This window comes from Achroia grisella, unplaced genomic scaffold, assembly GCF_030625045.1.
Source record: "Achroia grisella isolate CSIRO2021 unplaced genomic scaffold, CSIRO_AGI_Agris_v1 utg511, whole genome shotgun sequence".
Classification (NCBI taxonomy): domain Eukaryota; kingdom Metazoa; phylum Arthropoda; class Insecta; order Lepidoptera; family Pyralidae; genus Achroia; species Achroia grisella.
The window spans coordinates 561,137-580,856 of NW_026712905.1; the positions used below are offsets into that span (position 1 = coordinate 561,137).

General features: G+C 33.4%; 1 protein-coding gene across 1 annotated transcript in view; it reads left to right on the plus strand.

Moving 5' to 3' along the window:
- The window catches only part of LOC131846391 (hemicentin-2-like), a 179,869-nt gene that overhangs the window by 96,295 nt on the left and 63,854 nt on the right, over positions 1-19,720 (plus strand). The window contains exon 3 of the mRNA XM_059195668.1: positions 10,176-10,323. Within this exon, the coding sequence (XP_059051651.1) occupies positions 10,176-10,323 (148 nt within the window). The remainder of the gene's footprint in view (positions 1-10,175; positions 10,324-19,720) is intronic.

The following is a 19,720-nucleotide window of genomic DNA, read 5'->3' on the forward strand; positions in this document are numbered from 1 at the left end:
TTAATACATTCCATCAGACTTCCCTCACATGCTTGAGAACGATTCAAGTCTTACAAGAGCAAGGTACACATAACGAGCTCGTATGTTTTATAAGAACAAGGTGCTCTGCAGAGGCAATTACGACACACGCCGCTGTGCAACGAGTCTCATTTTAGAAAATGTTGTCGACTTCTGAAGCTAATGCGAACTAGTTTCGTTCGTTTAATTAATTATATTTATTTGAAATTAAGAACTGGTAGCGTTGAATTTATGTTTTATTAAACGTTAATAATTAATTATATTTATGTGAAATTAAGAACTGATATCGTTTATGTTTTATTGTATTGCATTTATGTTTTATTAAACAATAATGTAATGTGGACTAGTTTCGTTCGTTTAATTAATTATATTTATTTGAAATTAAGAATTGTTACCGCTGAATTTATGTTTTATTACACAATAATAGTTATATAATTAATTTTAATTTATTCGTGATAAGCGACTAAGCCAATTTGTACTAGTTTTGTTCATTTAATTAATTACATTTATTAAGTACTGGTACCATTGAATTTTATGTTTTATTAAACAAAATAATAATTATTTTAATTTATTTGTGATGCACGACGTAGCCAATACGAACTAGTTTAATAGTTATTTCAATTTATTTGTGATCGACGAATAATTGAATGTTAGCTACGTGAATTTAATTTAATTATGTTATTATATATGTTTGTGTCATTTTCTAATATTTTTATAGTAATGTGTATTATTTTATATCAGTAATGTTTTTTTTATAAAACTTGAATAAATTTTCATATTTAAAAAAAATACATTGACACTATTATAAATGGTCATGTACAAATGTTAGGTTATTACTATCACTTATTTAAAAAAAAAACAGAATTACAAGAAAAAAAACAAATATTTGGTTTGTTGATGTAACAAAATTATATTTATAAAACTCTAATATATTTAAACATTTGTATAAATCACTAACTTAAGAGAAAAGACACTTACAAAATTAAAAAAAAAAAACCCAACAATGGCGGGCAGTAATTAAAATGGGACTTTTAATTATAGACGGCCTGTCTAACTAATCTAGGCGAGACCTTTTTGTTCAATATTCGATATGTTTTTAGAAATTCTAAATGTTTATTCTTACGTTAATTGGTAACCGTTTACTTTATATTACTGAATATTTAAAATTATAATATTGAGACATTATACTGTAATCATATAATAACAATAATAAGGAGGTGAAAAGGACATAACCTCTCACACAATAAGTACACACTCACTCACACTCCCCACGCGCACACACACTCATACTCACACAAAGACACACTCATACGTACACACATAGTGCACTTATTTGGTTACGGCCCGTAAGTGTGGTAAAAAAACCAGCAAAGGCTGAGAAAATGCGATAATAGTGTAAATAATAATAATATTGTGATTGTAAATTTGGGAAATGGACTAATACGTATATGAATATGAGTAGTATAGATCAATTTTATTGTAAAATGTCAAATTGTGATTTTATATTCATTTTTTTGTTCGGATTGTTGGTTATAAGTCGATCCATAACTATTATTATTTTCTATAATTTTGTTTATTATCTATTTTATTTACTCTAAGCGCTCCTCTTGCAAAATTAATTTAATGTAGGTGATGTATTTTTTAGCCACACTGCAGTGATCGTAGGAAAAGGGAATTTAAGGAACTCACCCAAATTGCACAAATTATAGTATAGTTGATTATTATTAGTTTTCAATTACAATACACCACACTCGCGACACAAATACAGTTTGTTACAATATTTAAGGAGCTCCTTGATTTTTAAAAAATGATGCATGCGGTGGTTGTTTCACTTATTAGATGGCGGCGAATAATGAATTGTCCATATTGTGCAGGGGAAGGGGGGGGGCGGGAAAAAGCAGTGTGGCGGCTTACCAACTTATTATTATTATTTTTTTTTATGGTTTTAGAAGACGCGCGAACAGTAGGTATGCTAATGTTGACTTCTTTTTGCTAAATAAATGTATATTATTATTAATAGTAATAACTTTCATATTTCTCAAAAAATCTGTAATTCTAAACACCTGTAGTCTACAAATTTTTGTCATCATAATCATTTCTTTTATAATTGTCATTATTTGGTGATATTCACCCGCAATGACAAGTTTGACACCCCATCAAAGGGAGGTATATAATATATATAAAAAAACAAATAATAATAATCTCAGGACAATTCACACAGCGTAATCTAGACAACACATTGTAACTATTGTACTTTCTTCTGCGGGTATTGTAGGTACCCAAAACACTTGTAAATAGTCTGCAAACATTAAATATTCATACTAGTAAAGCATACCTATTACATAAAGCCACAATACTGAATATCTCATAATGTAACAATACAACACAATGTAATGAAAACTGTGAAATTAGTAGTAGTGTAAGATTTATATAATTGTATATGCATATTGGTAAATGTAACTGGCTCCTAAATTCCTAATAAAGATAGGTGACACTGCTTGTTGTCAACTCACCCGGCCGGCCAGCGGTGGTTCTGGTCCAGACGGATTAGGTCTGCCTCGGTGCCACTGTTAGGCAAATTGTAACATCTCGGCTGGAGTTGTACAAAAGTGGAAATTAAAGAAATATAATAATATTAAAGTAAATTAAAAAAGGCACGGACGAATATGTCTGTGGAAAATTTTATTAAAAAAAAAAAACTAAATATCTGTCGCATAACTAGAAAGTTCTTGACTTCCTCAATAATATCTTCACATAGCACAACCTCTCCAACACTTGGCTAAGGCCCGTGTGGGTGAGTATTACCTTCTTTTAAATTTATAAAAGAAGAGAAAGAAAATATAATAATAGTAATCACACAGCGCAATCTAGACGCAAGTTTTTTTTATGGATGATAGTGGAATGATGCACCCGCCTGCGCTAACGGTTTACGCTGGCGGGGCACCAGTGGAGGATGATAAGGTGAGCATGAAAGTGACAAATCACCAGGAATTTATCAAGATGGTATCCAGGGGGATCTGCGTATCCACGCATCCCCCTGGATATAATACATTACTAGCAATGTACAATGTCAGGTTGACATCCGTCAACCTGACATTGTACATTGCTAGTAATGGGGTCATGAGTCCACATTACTAACGATCCCCTGCCCCCGTCTAGACCTAAGTTAAGCTAGCTAAAGATTGTGGGTACTAGATAACTAATACAAATACATAGATATGAATTTATCATGACAGTTTCCAGGAGAAACGGCATGGAGTTCATCCTGACATGGTATGTTGGTAACAACAGGGTCATCAGTCCACATTACTTTCCTTCTCACCAGCTATAGGTACTCGCGCAAGCAATTTGGTACCACGACCACCGCAGTAACATGTTCTAAGCCAGTGTTTCCCAACCTTTTTAGTGCCATGCCCCACAGCCGTTCTCCCTCAATATATGTAAAATACATACTTTATAAAATAAAAAAAAATGTGTTGACTTAAGAAACTTAAATAATAGGTTTCAGGAAGAAATCACTAGGAAATTGTTAATGAAACAGTAAGTAAATTTTCCAAACGTATAATGAGAGTTTGAAATTTTTATTCCATAATCTTATCTTATATATAAAATTCTCGTGTCACAGTTTTCGTTCCCATACTCCTCCGAAACGGCTTGACCGATTCTCATGAAATTTTATGAGCGTATTGAGTAGGTCTGAGAATCGGCCAACATCTATTTTTCATCCCCCTAAATGTTAGGGGTAGTCCACACCTAATTTTTTTTTTATTTTAAGGTAAAACAACGTTTGCCGGGACAGCTAGTTTTACTATAATATAGAGTCCTTTTTCGAATTGTCCCCTTTAGAACCAACGTGGGCCCCGCGTTGGGAAACACTGCTCTAAGCTTAAATCCCTTCGACAATACTAGCTGATGCCGCTAAGATTGTATAATACACAAAACCGCGGCGGCATATATTATAATATGTAATGTAACAGCACTCAGCGGTCGTTTTGTATACACAAACGAGGTACGGATGTACGCGATGCAATTTCAGATTGTATAATAGTTTGTAAGCGCTTTGGAACCGTAATGGCGACCACTCAACGGATTTTGAGATCAAACGGACTACTCTTTATAATAACGTACGTTCACGATTATTGTACCGGATACCGTTTTATCTAGACCAGTGTTTCCCAACGAGGGGCCCATGTCTATAGGGGGCCAATTAAATATTCTCTAATATCTACAGCAGTACCACGTTAATGTATCTAACTAATATCTCAAAAGTAACAGAGGACATTGCGGGTATCACTAGTCTATACAGAAGAACTAGAGTAACTACTATACACGAAAAGTAGAAAAAAAACTACTATATAGAATTATAAACCGGTACAATGATTTATTTATTTTATTTTTAACTAGCTGTTGCCTGCAACTTCGTCTGCGTTTCCGTCGTTTTTCGTAAAATAAGAAGTCCATGTCCTTCCTTACGGTTCAGTGGTTTTGATGTGTTTTCCTAACATTTCCCTTCACTGCTATGCTCCTATTGATCGTAGCGTGATGAAAAGTATACTATAACCTGCCCAGGAGTATGAATAATAATTGTACCGAGTTTCGTTAAAATCCGTCGAGTAGTTTTTGTTTCAATAACGAACATACAGACAGACAGGCAAAAATTTTACTGATTGCATTTTTTGGCATCCGTATCGATCACTAATTTATTTTGGAAATATATTTCATGTACAGAATTGACCTCTCTACAGATTTATTATAAGTATAGATATAGATAGAAGATTGTGCCCTAAAACAAGCGCAATAAGATTATTTTCGAAATAGCAAATGGATTGCAATTCGGAGCGTTCCTTTTAGATGCTTTTAACGTTGTGTGAGGTGTTATTTTCACCTGTTATATTTTGAATCTAGAGTAATTTGGCAGCGTTGAAATTTAAATTATAATATCGTTTGAAATTCAATATGGCGGACGATTAATTATGATGGAATCCATTCATTACAACGATGACGTCCGCCGAATTTTAGTATCCGAATATTTATCCGGTGATTGTGAATATAGTTAATAAAAGTAATTAATTCGGAAGTCCAAGTAATTAATAAGTATATTACTTTCCCACTTTTATATTTTAACTTGTTTTTCCGACGAGTTCGGGTGTATATTTATTTGTAGAAATCAATAATTGAGAATATTTTTTATTTATTTATAAGACCAAGAAACATTATTCATATACAAAATACAACAGTAATTATAACATGTCTATACGACGTCATCTGTAATTTAAAAAATATATAAATATATTCAGAAATACAAATATTTCACCATTTTGGCAGTTATTTTATTCGGACATCTGACAGACATATAGTTGAACAATAGTTGAGCAGTGAAATACAAATAGAAATAATCTTTATTCAAATAAGCTCAATACAAGCATTTTTGAATAGTCATATTTTTAGCCTAGCTGTTCCCGCGACTTCGTACGGGTGGAATTTAACTTTATTTTTCTAAAGAACTAAAAATTATTTTGTTCGTCTCAACTTATTCGTGCCATTAGGTACAGATAGATTCAAGCTAATTCATTTACATCCTGCATCATCCCTTATTTTATCTCCATGGGGGTTAAATTTCTCAAAATCCTATTTAAGCGAACGTCTTCATCATAGTTACTTCTTATTACAGCAGCCAATAAAAGTCCCGTCAAAATCGGTTTAGCCATTTCAGAGATTAGCCGGAGCAAACAAATAGACAGACAGACAAAAATTTTAAAAACTGTCATTTTGGTGTATGTACCATATTTATATGCAATGAATGCATGTAGTAAAAAACGGTTATTTTAATATTACAAACAGAAGACACTTCAATTTTATTTATATGTATAGACAACCAATAACAAAAGGCGATTTTATCGCTATAAGCAATATCTTATAGAGAACCTGTAAGTAACAGAAAAGATAGTTAATACACAAGACGCTACAATTATTAAACTGGACATACATATATAGGTATAAATATAAACTAGGTACATAGAAGAAATACAATAAGAAAAACAGAAAGTGGAAAAATAATAACAAAAGCCGTTCTCATTGCTATAAGCAATTTCTTACAGACAACCTGGAAGAGAGGACTAATGTACACAGTAAAGATAGGTGGTACACACAAGACAAAACTTGTTTTAAGACATAATAGTAAACTCACGACAATTCACACAGCGCCATCTAGGTCCAAGTTAACCTAGCTAAAGCTTGTGTTAACTAGACAACTGATACAAATACATAGATATATAAGTTTTGTAAATACATATTATATATAGAAAGCACCCAGAATGATGTTTGTGCCGTAAGAGGAATCGAACCTGCGAGCGGTGTGTTTAACCATCTAGCGGCTTAACACTTCGCTTTACCACCGAGGTCGTTAATCTTATAACAGATATAACATTTAAAATGATAGAACATAAATAATTTTAGTCATAAATACTAAATATGGAAATGGGTACTGTTGTAGTAACAGAAGCCTCTTCCATACCTGCCACTTACAGCCACTTCCGTGCAGCCTGCTAGCGTGGAACAGAACGGTAAACGTTTCCTTATACTCGATATGAGGGTATAATTTTGTAGTTAATGCGGTAAATGGAGACTGAGCGAAGGAATGCATTTATTATCTACGTTGTTTAATCTAATTGTTAGTACACAATAGTTCCAAAATGTTAACTAGATGTCGCTGTGTCAAATATGTACAATTTTTACATCGCGGTAGCAAGATCTTTTTGCATTATGTCTCAAGACATGGTACGTTTTGTAATTAGAAAAAAAAAGAGAGAGAATATTCTTACTACGGAATATACACAGTTCAGTGGGTTTCATTTACCTATAGGGTCTAAGATCTAGTACAGTTCAGGTCATTAATACAGCACTAAATAACGTAATATATATATATATATATCAATGAATATATAATACATACATTATACTAGCTTTGCCAGCAGTTTTACCCGAATGATATATTTAGCCTGTATGTTATTCTGATGTCTAAAACATTCATCCATCCATCCACACTCATGAACTTTCGCGTTTATAATATTAGTAAATTTGTGCACTAATGTTAAAATAAATAAATATGTTAATAATATTATAATAAGTATAACTATCTTATAGTGGTAATGCTAATATGGCAACATACTTGTTTTTTTTATACTACGTAGATGGCAATGCAGGCAGGCATGGCAAACATGGCAGGCATCCGTCCCGTCTGATGAGAAACTGTTACCGTAGCCTATGGATGCCTGAAACGTCAGGGGTGTTACGTGCGCGTTGCCGACACTTAAGAAACCTTAATATACCCTTCTTGAAAAACCCCATACTGTAGTCTCTCGATAAAACCTCGACATGCAGTTCATTCCACAATCTAAGTGTACGCGGGAGGAAGGCCCTCTGAGACCACACTGTCTGAGACCACTTAAGATTCAGCGTGTGAGGATGAATTCCCTGTTAATGGCGAGCAGGCGATGGTAAATAGTAACTGTGGGCATCATGTCAAACAATTCTTCAGAACACAGTCCGTTGTATATTCGGTAGAACACACAAAGCGATGCGAAGTCGCACCTCTAGCTAAGTGGTTCGATACCGCTTGAAAGATTCGGATCATCGACAATTCTCATAGCACGTCTCTGAATCGAGTCTTCTTAGTTATTCGTGTGTGGAATATGAATAACTAAGAAAAACAAGTAAAAAAATAAGCGAGATAGAAATCTTCAAGTAGATGATTTTATACAAAGTATATCTCTATGACGTCAAATGAGTTAAAAAGCTCTTATGTCAATAAAAAAACAACTATAGAAAAAATGTATAGGATATCCGCGAAACATATCCTGTTTTCAACAGATGCCAACAAGAAGCAGATTTAGAACTAATTCCATAGAATATATATAGTCTACTCTGTGCTAAGTCCCTGAACCACTCACGCCGGCATGACAGGTGGTCCTGTTAGGTGTAGACATTTGAATTTACGAATTTTTTTCTCCATTCGTAAATCTAAAAATGCTCTATTCACCATCTTTTCTTATGGGGTTGATATTTCTTTTTATTTTTTGCTGGATAGTAATACGCTGTTGTCGGTTGAGACTCTATTTATTAATAGATTAATAGGTTTATTTATAGATAAGAAAGGACTAACCAAATGTACATTATAATTTTAATCTATAATAATAATGTTTCTGGACAACTCACACAGCGCCATCTAGTTCTAAGCTATGCAGAGCTTGTTACGGATTCTAGACAACTGATATAAATACATAGATACTTTTTTTGTAATTACCTACATAATATACCTATAGAAAACACGCAGATCGATACAAACAATGATACAGATGAATGGCATACAGTAATGGAACCCGCGACTATCGGAAGTAAGGCGGTGCGCTAAACCGTTAGACCACCGAGGCAAATATATAGGATCTATAGTATGTTATATACTATTTTAAATATAACGCGGTCATTATTTATACGTATAATTAGTAAAAATCACAGTAGTAGTAACAAACGAAGATGTGTGAAGGTAGACGCATATGTCTGTCCATAAAAAGACCCGCTGCTGTTCAGTCTACACGTGATCATGGCGGTTGAAACACTGCCGAAATATCGGGAACTCAATAAATATAAAACGTGGTAAGATCCTGTGATTTTTACTAACTATATTATGTTATTGTCATACTAATTGGTGGTGTGATCTTATTGTAAATTTTTTACCCATTCACAACTACATACAAAGGTTCTGAAGTTAAAAAAGAATATACATGAAAGAAATACAGTTGTACCACCTCCTTTTTTTTACAGTCGGTTGAAATTTCTGGTCTTTTTACGAATAATATAAGTTTATTCTACTTATATAGAGTTTAATAATAATAATCCTTGACAATCCACACGGCCATCTAGTCCTAAGCTAAGCATATATTGCGTTCTGGATACTAAACAAGTGATATAAATACTTAAACACATATTTTTGTTAATACATGCATAGAAAACACAAACACACAAATACAAATAATGATACTCATCAATACAAATATATGCACTGTGCCAGGAATCGAACCCAGGTCTATCGGAAACTAAGGCAGCACTGTGGCCCCCAAGGCCGTCGTAACATGAGTGAGAGGTTCAACATGATATTTAATATAATATTACGTTTCTCAAGTAGATATGTCCTAAGTAACCTGCATATAAAACCTCAGTCCCATAGGAAATCTAAGTTCAGCCGCAACCAATTTAATCATAAGAGAAATAGGAGGTGTAGGAATAATCAATCATGCAGCCCAGCACACAAGACCACGGATTGAAATATCGTTGCTAATATTATAAACTGGCGTATAATATATTTCAGCATTGGAACTGTAACGTTTTGATGTAATATTTTTATCAAATATAGGTGTTTGTGTTCAGTTTTACTGAAGTGTTATTTTGTAGTCTGATCACTGTACAGACAACACTACTATGAACAGTGGTGGTGGAACGAAAGTCGACCACTAGGTGACCATTAATATAAATAAACACCTATAATAAATAATTTATAAGAAATTTAGGACATACTAATTGATATATAGTGGACTTTGTTCCAGTGTCAACTATTGATTGTGGTCGGTCATTGGTCGAATTTCGACTATTGGGCGACCACTAATATACATAAATAATACATTGGCACATAAGGACATACATCAAATATCAGGCGAACTATTGATTGTGGTCGCCCAGTGGTCGAATTTCGACCACTAGGCAACCAAAGTCTTTAGTTGACCATTAATATAAATAAATATAATATATAGGAAAATAAGGACATACTAATTGAATTACATTGGACTTTCTTTCATTGTCAACTTTCTGTTGTGGTCGCCCAGTGGTCCAATTTAGTCGAATATTATGTATATTTATGTATATCAGTAGTCAACTATTGACCACAGTCAATAGTTGACTACTGATATACATAAATATACATAATAAATAATATATAGGAAAATAAGGACATACTAATTGAAATACATTGGACTTTGTTTCATTATCAACTATAGGTTGTAGTCACAGAGTGGTCGAATTTCGTCCATGAGGTGACCACAATCAATAGTTGACCACTAATATAAATAAATATATAGTAAACTAAGGACATACTAATTGAAATACAGTGGACTTTGTTCCAGTGTCAACTATGGACGTTGAAGCGGTGGTGGGGCGGACCGCCTCGCTGCCGTGCGACATCGAACCTGACACCAATGAGGACCGCGTCTACATGGTGCTCTGGTTCAGGCATTCGGGCGGGAAGCCCTTGTACAGGTTAGTTTGCTTACACACTTTATTTATATTATTTCGTTTAATGGATGGTCATGCTCATGGTCTAGCGATTTTTATCATTAAAGATTTAGGTCATGGATGGATAATACTATGGTTTAGCACATCGCCTTAGTTCCAATGGTCGCGGGTTCGATTCCTCGCACGATACAAAATTTTTGTATTCATGAGTATGATTGTTTGTATTGATCTGGAGTTTTTGAATGTATATTATATATGTATTTAGAAAAAAATGTATGTGTATAAGTTGTCTAGTACCCATAACACAATCTGCTTAGCTTGGGGCTGGATCACACTGTGTGAATTGTCCTCAGATATTATATATATTTAGTTTTAGGATCTGATTAACTGTATTCTACAAACAAATAAATAATGAAATGAATAAATGAAATAATAATATTTCCGCTACCATTAATATGTGTGAGATCAAAAATATTTAGTGCAGTTTAGAAACCTAACCACCGCTACTGGAAGCGTTACGACTTTCTCTATTGGTGATCAATTTCCGACTATTCTTGAATACACACCCATATAGCTACACGTGCTTTGTCTCTGAACAAAACATGATCAAACATTGAATTGAGTTCGGATATAGCTTGGAAGCCTAGTCTTAACTATTCGACAACTTGCGACTGTATAAATACATTAATTAATGATATGGACTTCCACAAAATAATACCAAATTCTCCCGTAAGGATTATTTGAATAATACATGCGTAGTTGCATATGCAACACACTGTACATGTGTGCAAAGTCGTGGTAGGTCACTAGTATAGAAATAATCTGTATATTCCATTCCCAGTTGCCTACGTACTAACATAATAAATTGAGGACATTCTTTCTCTTTCGTTCAACAAGGGAGGCATATTTGTAGTAAAGGATAGATGTAAAAGCTGGGTCTAATTTTAATATTTAATTTTTAGTGGATTACATTTAATCACCTCGTATGTGGACCTCATGCGCCTCTATAAACATAAATATTGTGGTAAAAATAAGCTGTAATTTTTTTTGTTAAATATTTCAATGGTAGAACAGAATTGTGGACAGAACGGTGATATATATAAAGTACCAACTGTGCTTGCGGTTTCACCGGTATGAAATTGATAGCCTATGTGTTATTCTGATGTATAAGTTATATAACTGTAATATTTCATCAAAATTCGTTCAGTATTTATATTATTAACCGGGTTATAACACGAATAATTTTATGGCAAATAAATTGTTTACATCTCTCGGAGTAACAGCGATGGTACTGGAATATCGTCCAAGAATGGTACAGCGGGCGATTGAAATTAAAAAAAACATCCCAATTTCAACAGAGAGGATCCTTTGCGTGGAATCCAGTCATAAATAATTTCAACCAAACTTCTGTAGCGTCAACAGTCAATAAGTGTACGGTATGTACTGTGTGTTGCGAATTATTGTTATACAATTTAGTGACTGTAGATGAAAAAACTGTTGGCACCTATCTACAAACTATTCTGCAGTTCAATGTGTACAAATAAATGTACTAATCTTTATGAAATGAATTAAAAAAAAAACAATGACATCGCTGTTACTCCAGTCAGCTCGTGACCACGGCTAGTGCAACCAAGTCGAAACATTTGCCATAAAATTATTCGTGTTAAGACCCGGTTAGTAATACAAATAATGTAACATCATCATCTCAGTCAGGAAGACGTCCACTGCTGGACATGGCCAAAGATTTTTTTTGGGAAATATTGTATACTAAACACGGAAGTTTAAAAATAATCCGTTCACTAGTTTTTGCGTGTAAGAGTAACAAGCATCCATCCATACTCATAAATTATAATCATTTATAATATTAGTAAGATAAATTCATACATCAAAATCAGAAAACGTTACAATTGCATTATAGCAATTTCACTGACAATAATGTAAATTCAGCCGCTTTGGAAAACGGGTAGGTTTTCCAAAGCGGCTGAATTTACATTATTCATTTCATGCTCATTCCTATGTTTATTTCAGTCAAAATCAATTTACAATTTTACACTCGTTTGTATTATTTACTGAGCTGTCAATAGTATTGCTACTGATATAGTATATATGATTTATATTAGAGTTTTCAACAAGCATACGGCTCATCTGATGGTAAACGGTTACAGTAACGTGAAGCCTGAAACACAAGGGGCGTTGCTTATCCTTAAGAAACCTAAATATACCCTTGTTGAAAAACCTAGGTATCTACATATTTTACATAATTAAAACTTCAAACAGAGAGCCTAATGGCCTAATGGTTTAAATCCAGAAGGTCGTGAGTACAAATCTGACGCACATAAAAAATGTGCAAATTTATATTTCCGACTGTTTCTCCGGTGACGGAAACACCGATAACTGAACGAATTCGGTAGTCCGCGCCATGCCATTTTGAGTATATATTTATTTTTCTTATGAACGACAATGTAATTTTGCCCTCGCCTGTGCCAACGGTTTGCGCTGGCGGGCACCAGTGGAAGATGATAAGCTGAGCATGAGATCAGGTCAGTTAGCCTATCATGGTAAATTCACTATGAATTTATCACCATGTTTTCCAGGAGGAACCACGTGAAGATCAACCTGACACGGTACATTTCTAACTATAGTTTAGTATTCTACATTACTAAGCATGAGTATATGGGTGTTCAAAATCTACCCTGTACCATTGTAAGCACAGATTATTATATTAGAGTCCGTTAGTTTCTTCCCGCGCGTTTCATTCCCCTCCCTTACCTAGTACTGAACTGACCGTACAGCGGCCTTGACGCGCGCGCGCATTGTGTTGTGAATTAAAATAAATTAGAACTGTGTTAAACCTACTGTGAATCCTACTGTGAAACTGGAAAGCTAGCGAAGATATCTTCGAGACCCTGAAGCCCAAGAAATCCGCAGAACCATACAGGTACGTGACAGACGTTTTTCCCTATATATATACATAGTACTTTCCCTAACATTTTGGTAGCAGAGAGTAAATTCCCTAACAATGGGTATATGTTGAATTTATTTAATTTATATACCCAGTGAAATATCAGGTTTAACCTTCACTGTACATAAACGATAAGGCCTTTGGTTTAGCTTGGGACTATATATTTATTTATTTGTGATAGAGTTTTAAAATGCTGTTAATAGTTTTTAATACTATGGATACAAAAGTTTGGGAGTATGGATGTTTGTTACTTTTTCACGCAGTAACTACTTAGCAGATTTTGATGAAACTTTATAGTAATATAGCTTATACATTAGTATAACACATAGGCTATATACAAATACTTATTGAAATTTAAGAAGGGTGAAACCGCAGGCAGAGCTAGTAGATACATAATTATGACTTGATAATTTTATCAAAACCTTATGTGAATTGTCCAGGGATATTATTATTATTAATCTGTATTTGTATATACATTTAGGACCAAAATTCAATGCGTTACACTAATGTAATGAAATTAAAGTTGTATTAATTTTCTTTGACGCAAAATGGACTACTTCGAATTTAAATCCTTTGAGATAAACAAACAAAATTAGTTTTAACATAATTAAAGTTTATCAAAGGTACAGCTAGACACTCTACCCTGTTATCGGGAGCCCCTCTCCCGGGAAGTGTTTTTTTTAATGTATGATAATGAAATGGGCCACTAGTGCCGTCTTTCACGCGAGAAATTTTGTGCATGTAAATGTAGGCAAAGAGAACGAGAAAGAGCGCGCGGTGTCAGCTCATGCGTTTCCGTGTCCTTCAATCGTGCGTGCTATAGCCCTTTTTGTAATAATTAATTCTCATTGCAAAATGGCGGACATCAGAGTATATAGTAAAGACAAATAATCTATAAATCTTTAATGTGTCTTTGGAAAATAAAATATACAATTTTGAAATAAAATGAAAAGACATGAAGCACGCGCTATCGCGCGCGAAAGAGTGAACACAACATATAGTAAAACGCAATCACTCACTATTGCACGCGTTACCTTTCCCGCGCTGTATCGCGCGCGATCTGAATCGCGAAAGAACGTGTCGTCTAATCGCACGCGTAAAAGCATGTCGTCTAAAAGCAGGTATTAGGTACTAACAACCTCTCTATACAGGATTAGCACAGTAATTAGGGTTAGACCTATTGGTATCAATGTACCTATATTAGGTCGACCTCGATGATATCTCCTTGGAAACTATAATGATAGTCTTGTAGAATCCCGCAAAATGTATCAATCGAACGGTGTCATTCGGATTCAATCTAAGAATGTAAGCCCAGGTTGAGATGCTGATATTCAACTAATAATAAGTACAGAAACAGATAAATGTTATAAATGACCATGACAAACGTGTATGGCAATAGTTGTCTTTGCACGGGATTTTCGTGTAATGTCAGACATAGATTTATTTATTTATTTATTCATTTGCATTCCATAGTGTTACAATAATGGTTGACATAATATTATTATAAGAGCACCATGGACCCTGATGGGCGCAGCAAGCTACAATGAGATACAGTGGCGTTAACAGAATTTAATTATTTTATATATTATTCTTCTAATGGATCTGTATACATTATTATTATAGACTAACTTTATAATTTATCTGTCAAATATTCGTTGACATTATAATAACATTTTTTTATTAGTATTTCTTTTAGTTTATCTATAAATATTTTATCTTTTTTTATATTTTTCAAATCTTCCGGTTTAGATTAGAAAGAAGTAGACAATGTATATAAACTGGTTTAAAAAAAAAAAAGAAACTTTGATATTGATTAAAAAAAAAAAAGAAATGTTGAGTATCTTACCAGTTCTTCTCAATATCTCTATATCTAACTGGACGTCAGGAAAAAATATTAATGCAAAAAAATTACGTTCATAAGCGACTCAAATGTCCTACATGAATAAATATTTTTTTATTTGATTTGATTTGATCCAATAGGAAATTACAATTTCTCCGCGCTCCCCTGTGACCTATAACAGCTATGCAAACGAATACATTCTGACTGTTCCTGGTATCGTGCATATTATCTAATAGAAAATAGCAGTTACTGTGTATTAATCATAAAATACTGGTGCATATCGCAGTGTACAATTTAACCGCAATATGTTTTGATTAGTATCTATTTCGATGGTCGTGTGTTCAATTCCTCGCACAGTACAAACGTTTATAGTCATTAGTATGATTGTTTTTATTGTCTCTGTAATTTATATATATACTAGCTGTCCAGGCAAACTTTGTTTTGCTTTAAAAAAAAAAAATACATTTTGGGGGATGAAAAATAGATGTTGCCCGATTCTCAGACCTATTCAATACGCTCACAAAATTTTATGAGAATCGGTCAAGCCGTTTCGGAGAAGTATGGGAACGAAAACTGTGACACGAGATAATGATTTTTATAAGACTTATATATAAGATTAATGTGAATATTTACAAAATGTATCTAAGTAGGTATATCTATCTGTTTTCTAGTACTCATAATACAATATCTGCTTATTTGAGACTAGGTGGCGCTGTGAATTATCCAATGATACCATTGTCATTATATTAAATTATTTTGAGTTTATTCAAAATTCAAAATATCTTTATTCATGTAGGTCTATTACAGACTTTTATGATATGTCTAATCTGCCGTTAATTCGGAATGATTTCGAGATGAGAAGAACTGACAAGAAACTCAGCTCGTATTCTTTTCAAATAAATGTTGTATTTTATTAATTTGATGAGTAACAATCATGAAATATGAGAAACAATAATTCTCATGACTATAAATGTTTGTACTGTGCGTGGAATGAACCCACAACCATCGGAAATCAAACAGTGTGCTAAACAGATAGACCATTAAGGCCGTCAATTATTTACATCGGTTTCTTATGCATGTTATATTTTTTATGATTATCCATAATCTAAATATATATAATTCAAAGGTGACTGACGTAGTGATCTATCAACGCACAGCCCAAACCACTGGACGGATCGGGCTGAAATTTGGCATTCAGGTAGATGTTATGACGTAGACATCCGCTAAGAAAGGATATTGATAAATTCTACCCCCAAGAGGATAAATTGGGGATGAAAGTTTGTATGAAACTTTATCAATTTTAAACCGATCGGGCTGAGACTTTACAGGCATAAAGCTACTCTGACGTAGGCATCCCCTAAAAAAGGATTTCTATGAAGCCGCGGGCAAAAGCTAGTCATCCATAATCATCATCGCTCTATTCGACTAGCTACTTCAGTCTCGAAGAAACTCTCCTGAAACTCAACCCATACATTTTATATATTGTACTCGTAATTAGCATGCAGGCGGCTTCACCCACGTGAAACTTATAGCCTATATGTTATTCTAATGATGAAGCTATATTATTGTATATTTTTATTATAATCCATTCAGTAGTTTTTGCGTGAAAGAGTATCAAACATCCATCCACACTCATAAAGATGACTACTGGCCGAAGAGGGCGGTTTATCGGCACTACCGTGGCAGATTACCGTCGCCAGTGCCGTGACCACACAGACAATTTCAATATATTATATGTAATATTATGTTATATGTGATATTAGTGTTATAATATTAATTCATATGTATGTTAGTCTAAAATGTATTTAATAATATTATATAATAATATTAACAATATTATATATAATTTAATATAGGCCTAGTAGCCTGATATAAATAAACAAATAAATAAAATACAAACTTACCTTATATACCGCATATATAATATTAGTAAGATTATATGTTTCTAGTCAGTTTCAATCCCTTATTTTGTATATTAAATTGAGTCCGTTGATGATTGACAAGCAATATCTCTCATACAAGAAACATAGTGAATATTTCATATGATTCACTATGAACACATAAGGAAAATAAATGGCGCGAATTGTTTATGCAGAGGTGAGTGATACGTCAAAAGGGTTGTGACTCTACAAATGTCTTATGAATATGTGATAACTGAATTTTGGCAGGCTTAGTTTTATTACTTCATGTTTCCAGCAATATATACAATAGAATAGAAAATCCCCTATTCAAATAAACATAATTTAAGCACTTTTTTTTGACGACCTCGGTGGTATAGTGGTCCAGCACACCGCTTTACATGCGACAGTCGCGGGTTCGATTCCTCGCACGGCACAAACATTTGTATTCATGAATATGTTTGTTTGTATCGGTCTGGGCGTTTTCTATTTATAATATGTATGTATTTACGAAAAAAAATTATCTATGTATTTATATCAGTTCTCTAGTACCCATAACACAAGCTTTAGCTACCTTAACTTGGGTCTAGATGGCGCTGTGTGAATTATCCTGAGATTATTATATTATTATTATTATTATTAAATAGTCATTGTGTTTTTTTTATCTACCGCTCATTCAACCATGTTGTGGATTTACCTTTCATCAATGGTATTTCCGAACCGATACGATATACGATAATGCCTTTAAGAAAAGTGCTTATTCCTTCGTCATAGGCCGGCAACGCACTTGCAATTCCTCTGGTGTTGTGGGTGCTCATGGGCGGCAGTAATTACCTACCATCAGATTTGTTTGTCCCCCGTGCTATAAAAAAAAACGGAAAACTTTCTCACAAACTTGCGTGTTGCTATTATAAATAATCAATGTAACTTTACATTATTAAATCGAAATGTGTGAATATAAACTACCAACTAGCACTAATTTATTAGTGTATGACTGAATTGTTCTCCTTTAAAAGTTGACATAAAACATAGGTATGTCTATCTTTTAAGGTTATCTTAAAACTTAGTCATACGTCGTCACGAACATTTTTTATTAAAAACATATTTTATAATAATCAAATTTCTTCTAAAACAATGCAGTTTTTATAAACATTATATTAATCCATATCCAAATGAATATGTCCTTTAAATAATTTGATATCAACGAACACTTTAGGAGATATCTTAGTTTTAATAAAAGAAGAACCTCAAACATTGCGTGCGAAGCCTATATAATTATATAAAATTCTAGTGTTCTTTTTCACACCTCCAAGTGATTCCCTCGTCCTGACTACGCCACTCCATAAAAGGAGTTTCATTACCGACTTTTACAAGCCTCACGTCATTGGAACTCACTGCCAGAAGACATCTGTGAAGTTCCTTCTTAATATACTTTAAAAAAAAGAGTTAATGTATATCTTTTAAATCGTATCTCATGGTACTGTATTACAGTATTAAGGCTTATCATTATCTTATTTAATAATAATAAATAATAATAATAATAATCTTTATTTGTCTCAAACTTTTCACAGAATACAAATGTTGCCCATACAATAATATAATTTAAAACTAATGAATGAGACAAAACGGTATAACTCAGTGAGGGCAGTGAGTCCACCCTCTCTGCTATTCTGTTATCAGTAAAATAATACAATGTGAGTTCGTCGACGACGATAGCATATTAAGTTCTAAACTACAACTAACAAAGTAAACATAAAATTGACAAATATATATAGTAGGTTTATAATATGTATTATATGTATGTATGTTATATTTTATTATGTATATGTATATCTATTTAATATATTTTTATTTCATTAACTAAACCGCCTTCGAGTATCTCTGCACTTTCTAAGGTTGGCTGGTAGAGAATGCTATTAGCATTAAGCCCGCCTATTGTACAATTCAATAAAGTTTAATTAAATAAGGGTAGTCCACCCCTAATATGTAATCCATAAACTTATATATTTTATATTGGTATATTAGTATTTTTATATTTATGTGACGTGGTCGTGTGGAATGAGTAGTCATGCTCACTAAAATGTCCAGATATGTGGCGGCGTGGTGGGCCGGGTCATTGGGCTCCCTAAAATATGGTCGAGCGCAGTGATGGCTGGCTCATCCGTCATACTCGTGAAACGAGTGCTGCATGTAGGGACTGGTCTGCTCTTATCACTACGACTGATTTAATCTTATTGCATATTTATATTTGACCCAAAAAATTAGTGCTTGTTGGTAGTTTGTATACACACGTTACGACTTGTAAATGTAAACTTACAAGGATTATTTAAAAGAGCAACACACAAGTTTCTTGCTCGTTCTTCTTGTGATGAGACAGCTTTCCGAACGAGTGGTAGATAAAAAACAAATTGTTATGACTATTCAAAAGTGCTTAAATTAAGTTTATTTGAATAAATGATTTTCTATTCTATTCTATATATTTGCATATATATGTATTATTTTTCTGTATCTATTTGTTATAATTTTTGTTTTTTTTTTCTTTCAATTAATTATTAAAGTGCACCGCCTTATTATCTCTGATCAACGCGACGGTTGACTGATAGAGAATGCCATCAGGCATTAAGTTCGTCATGTATACATTTCGTGTGCAAAAGAATAAATAAATAAATATTTATTTTTTGTGATTTTTTTTATAATGTTGTATTAAAAAATACATACCAC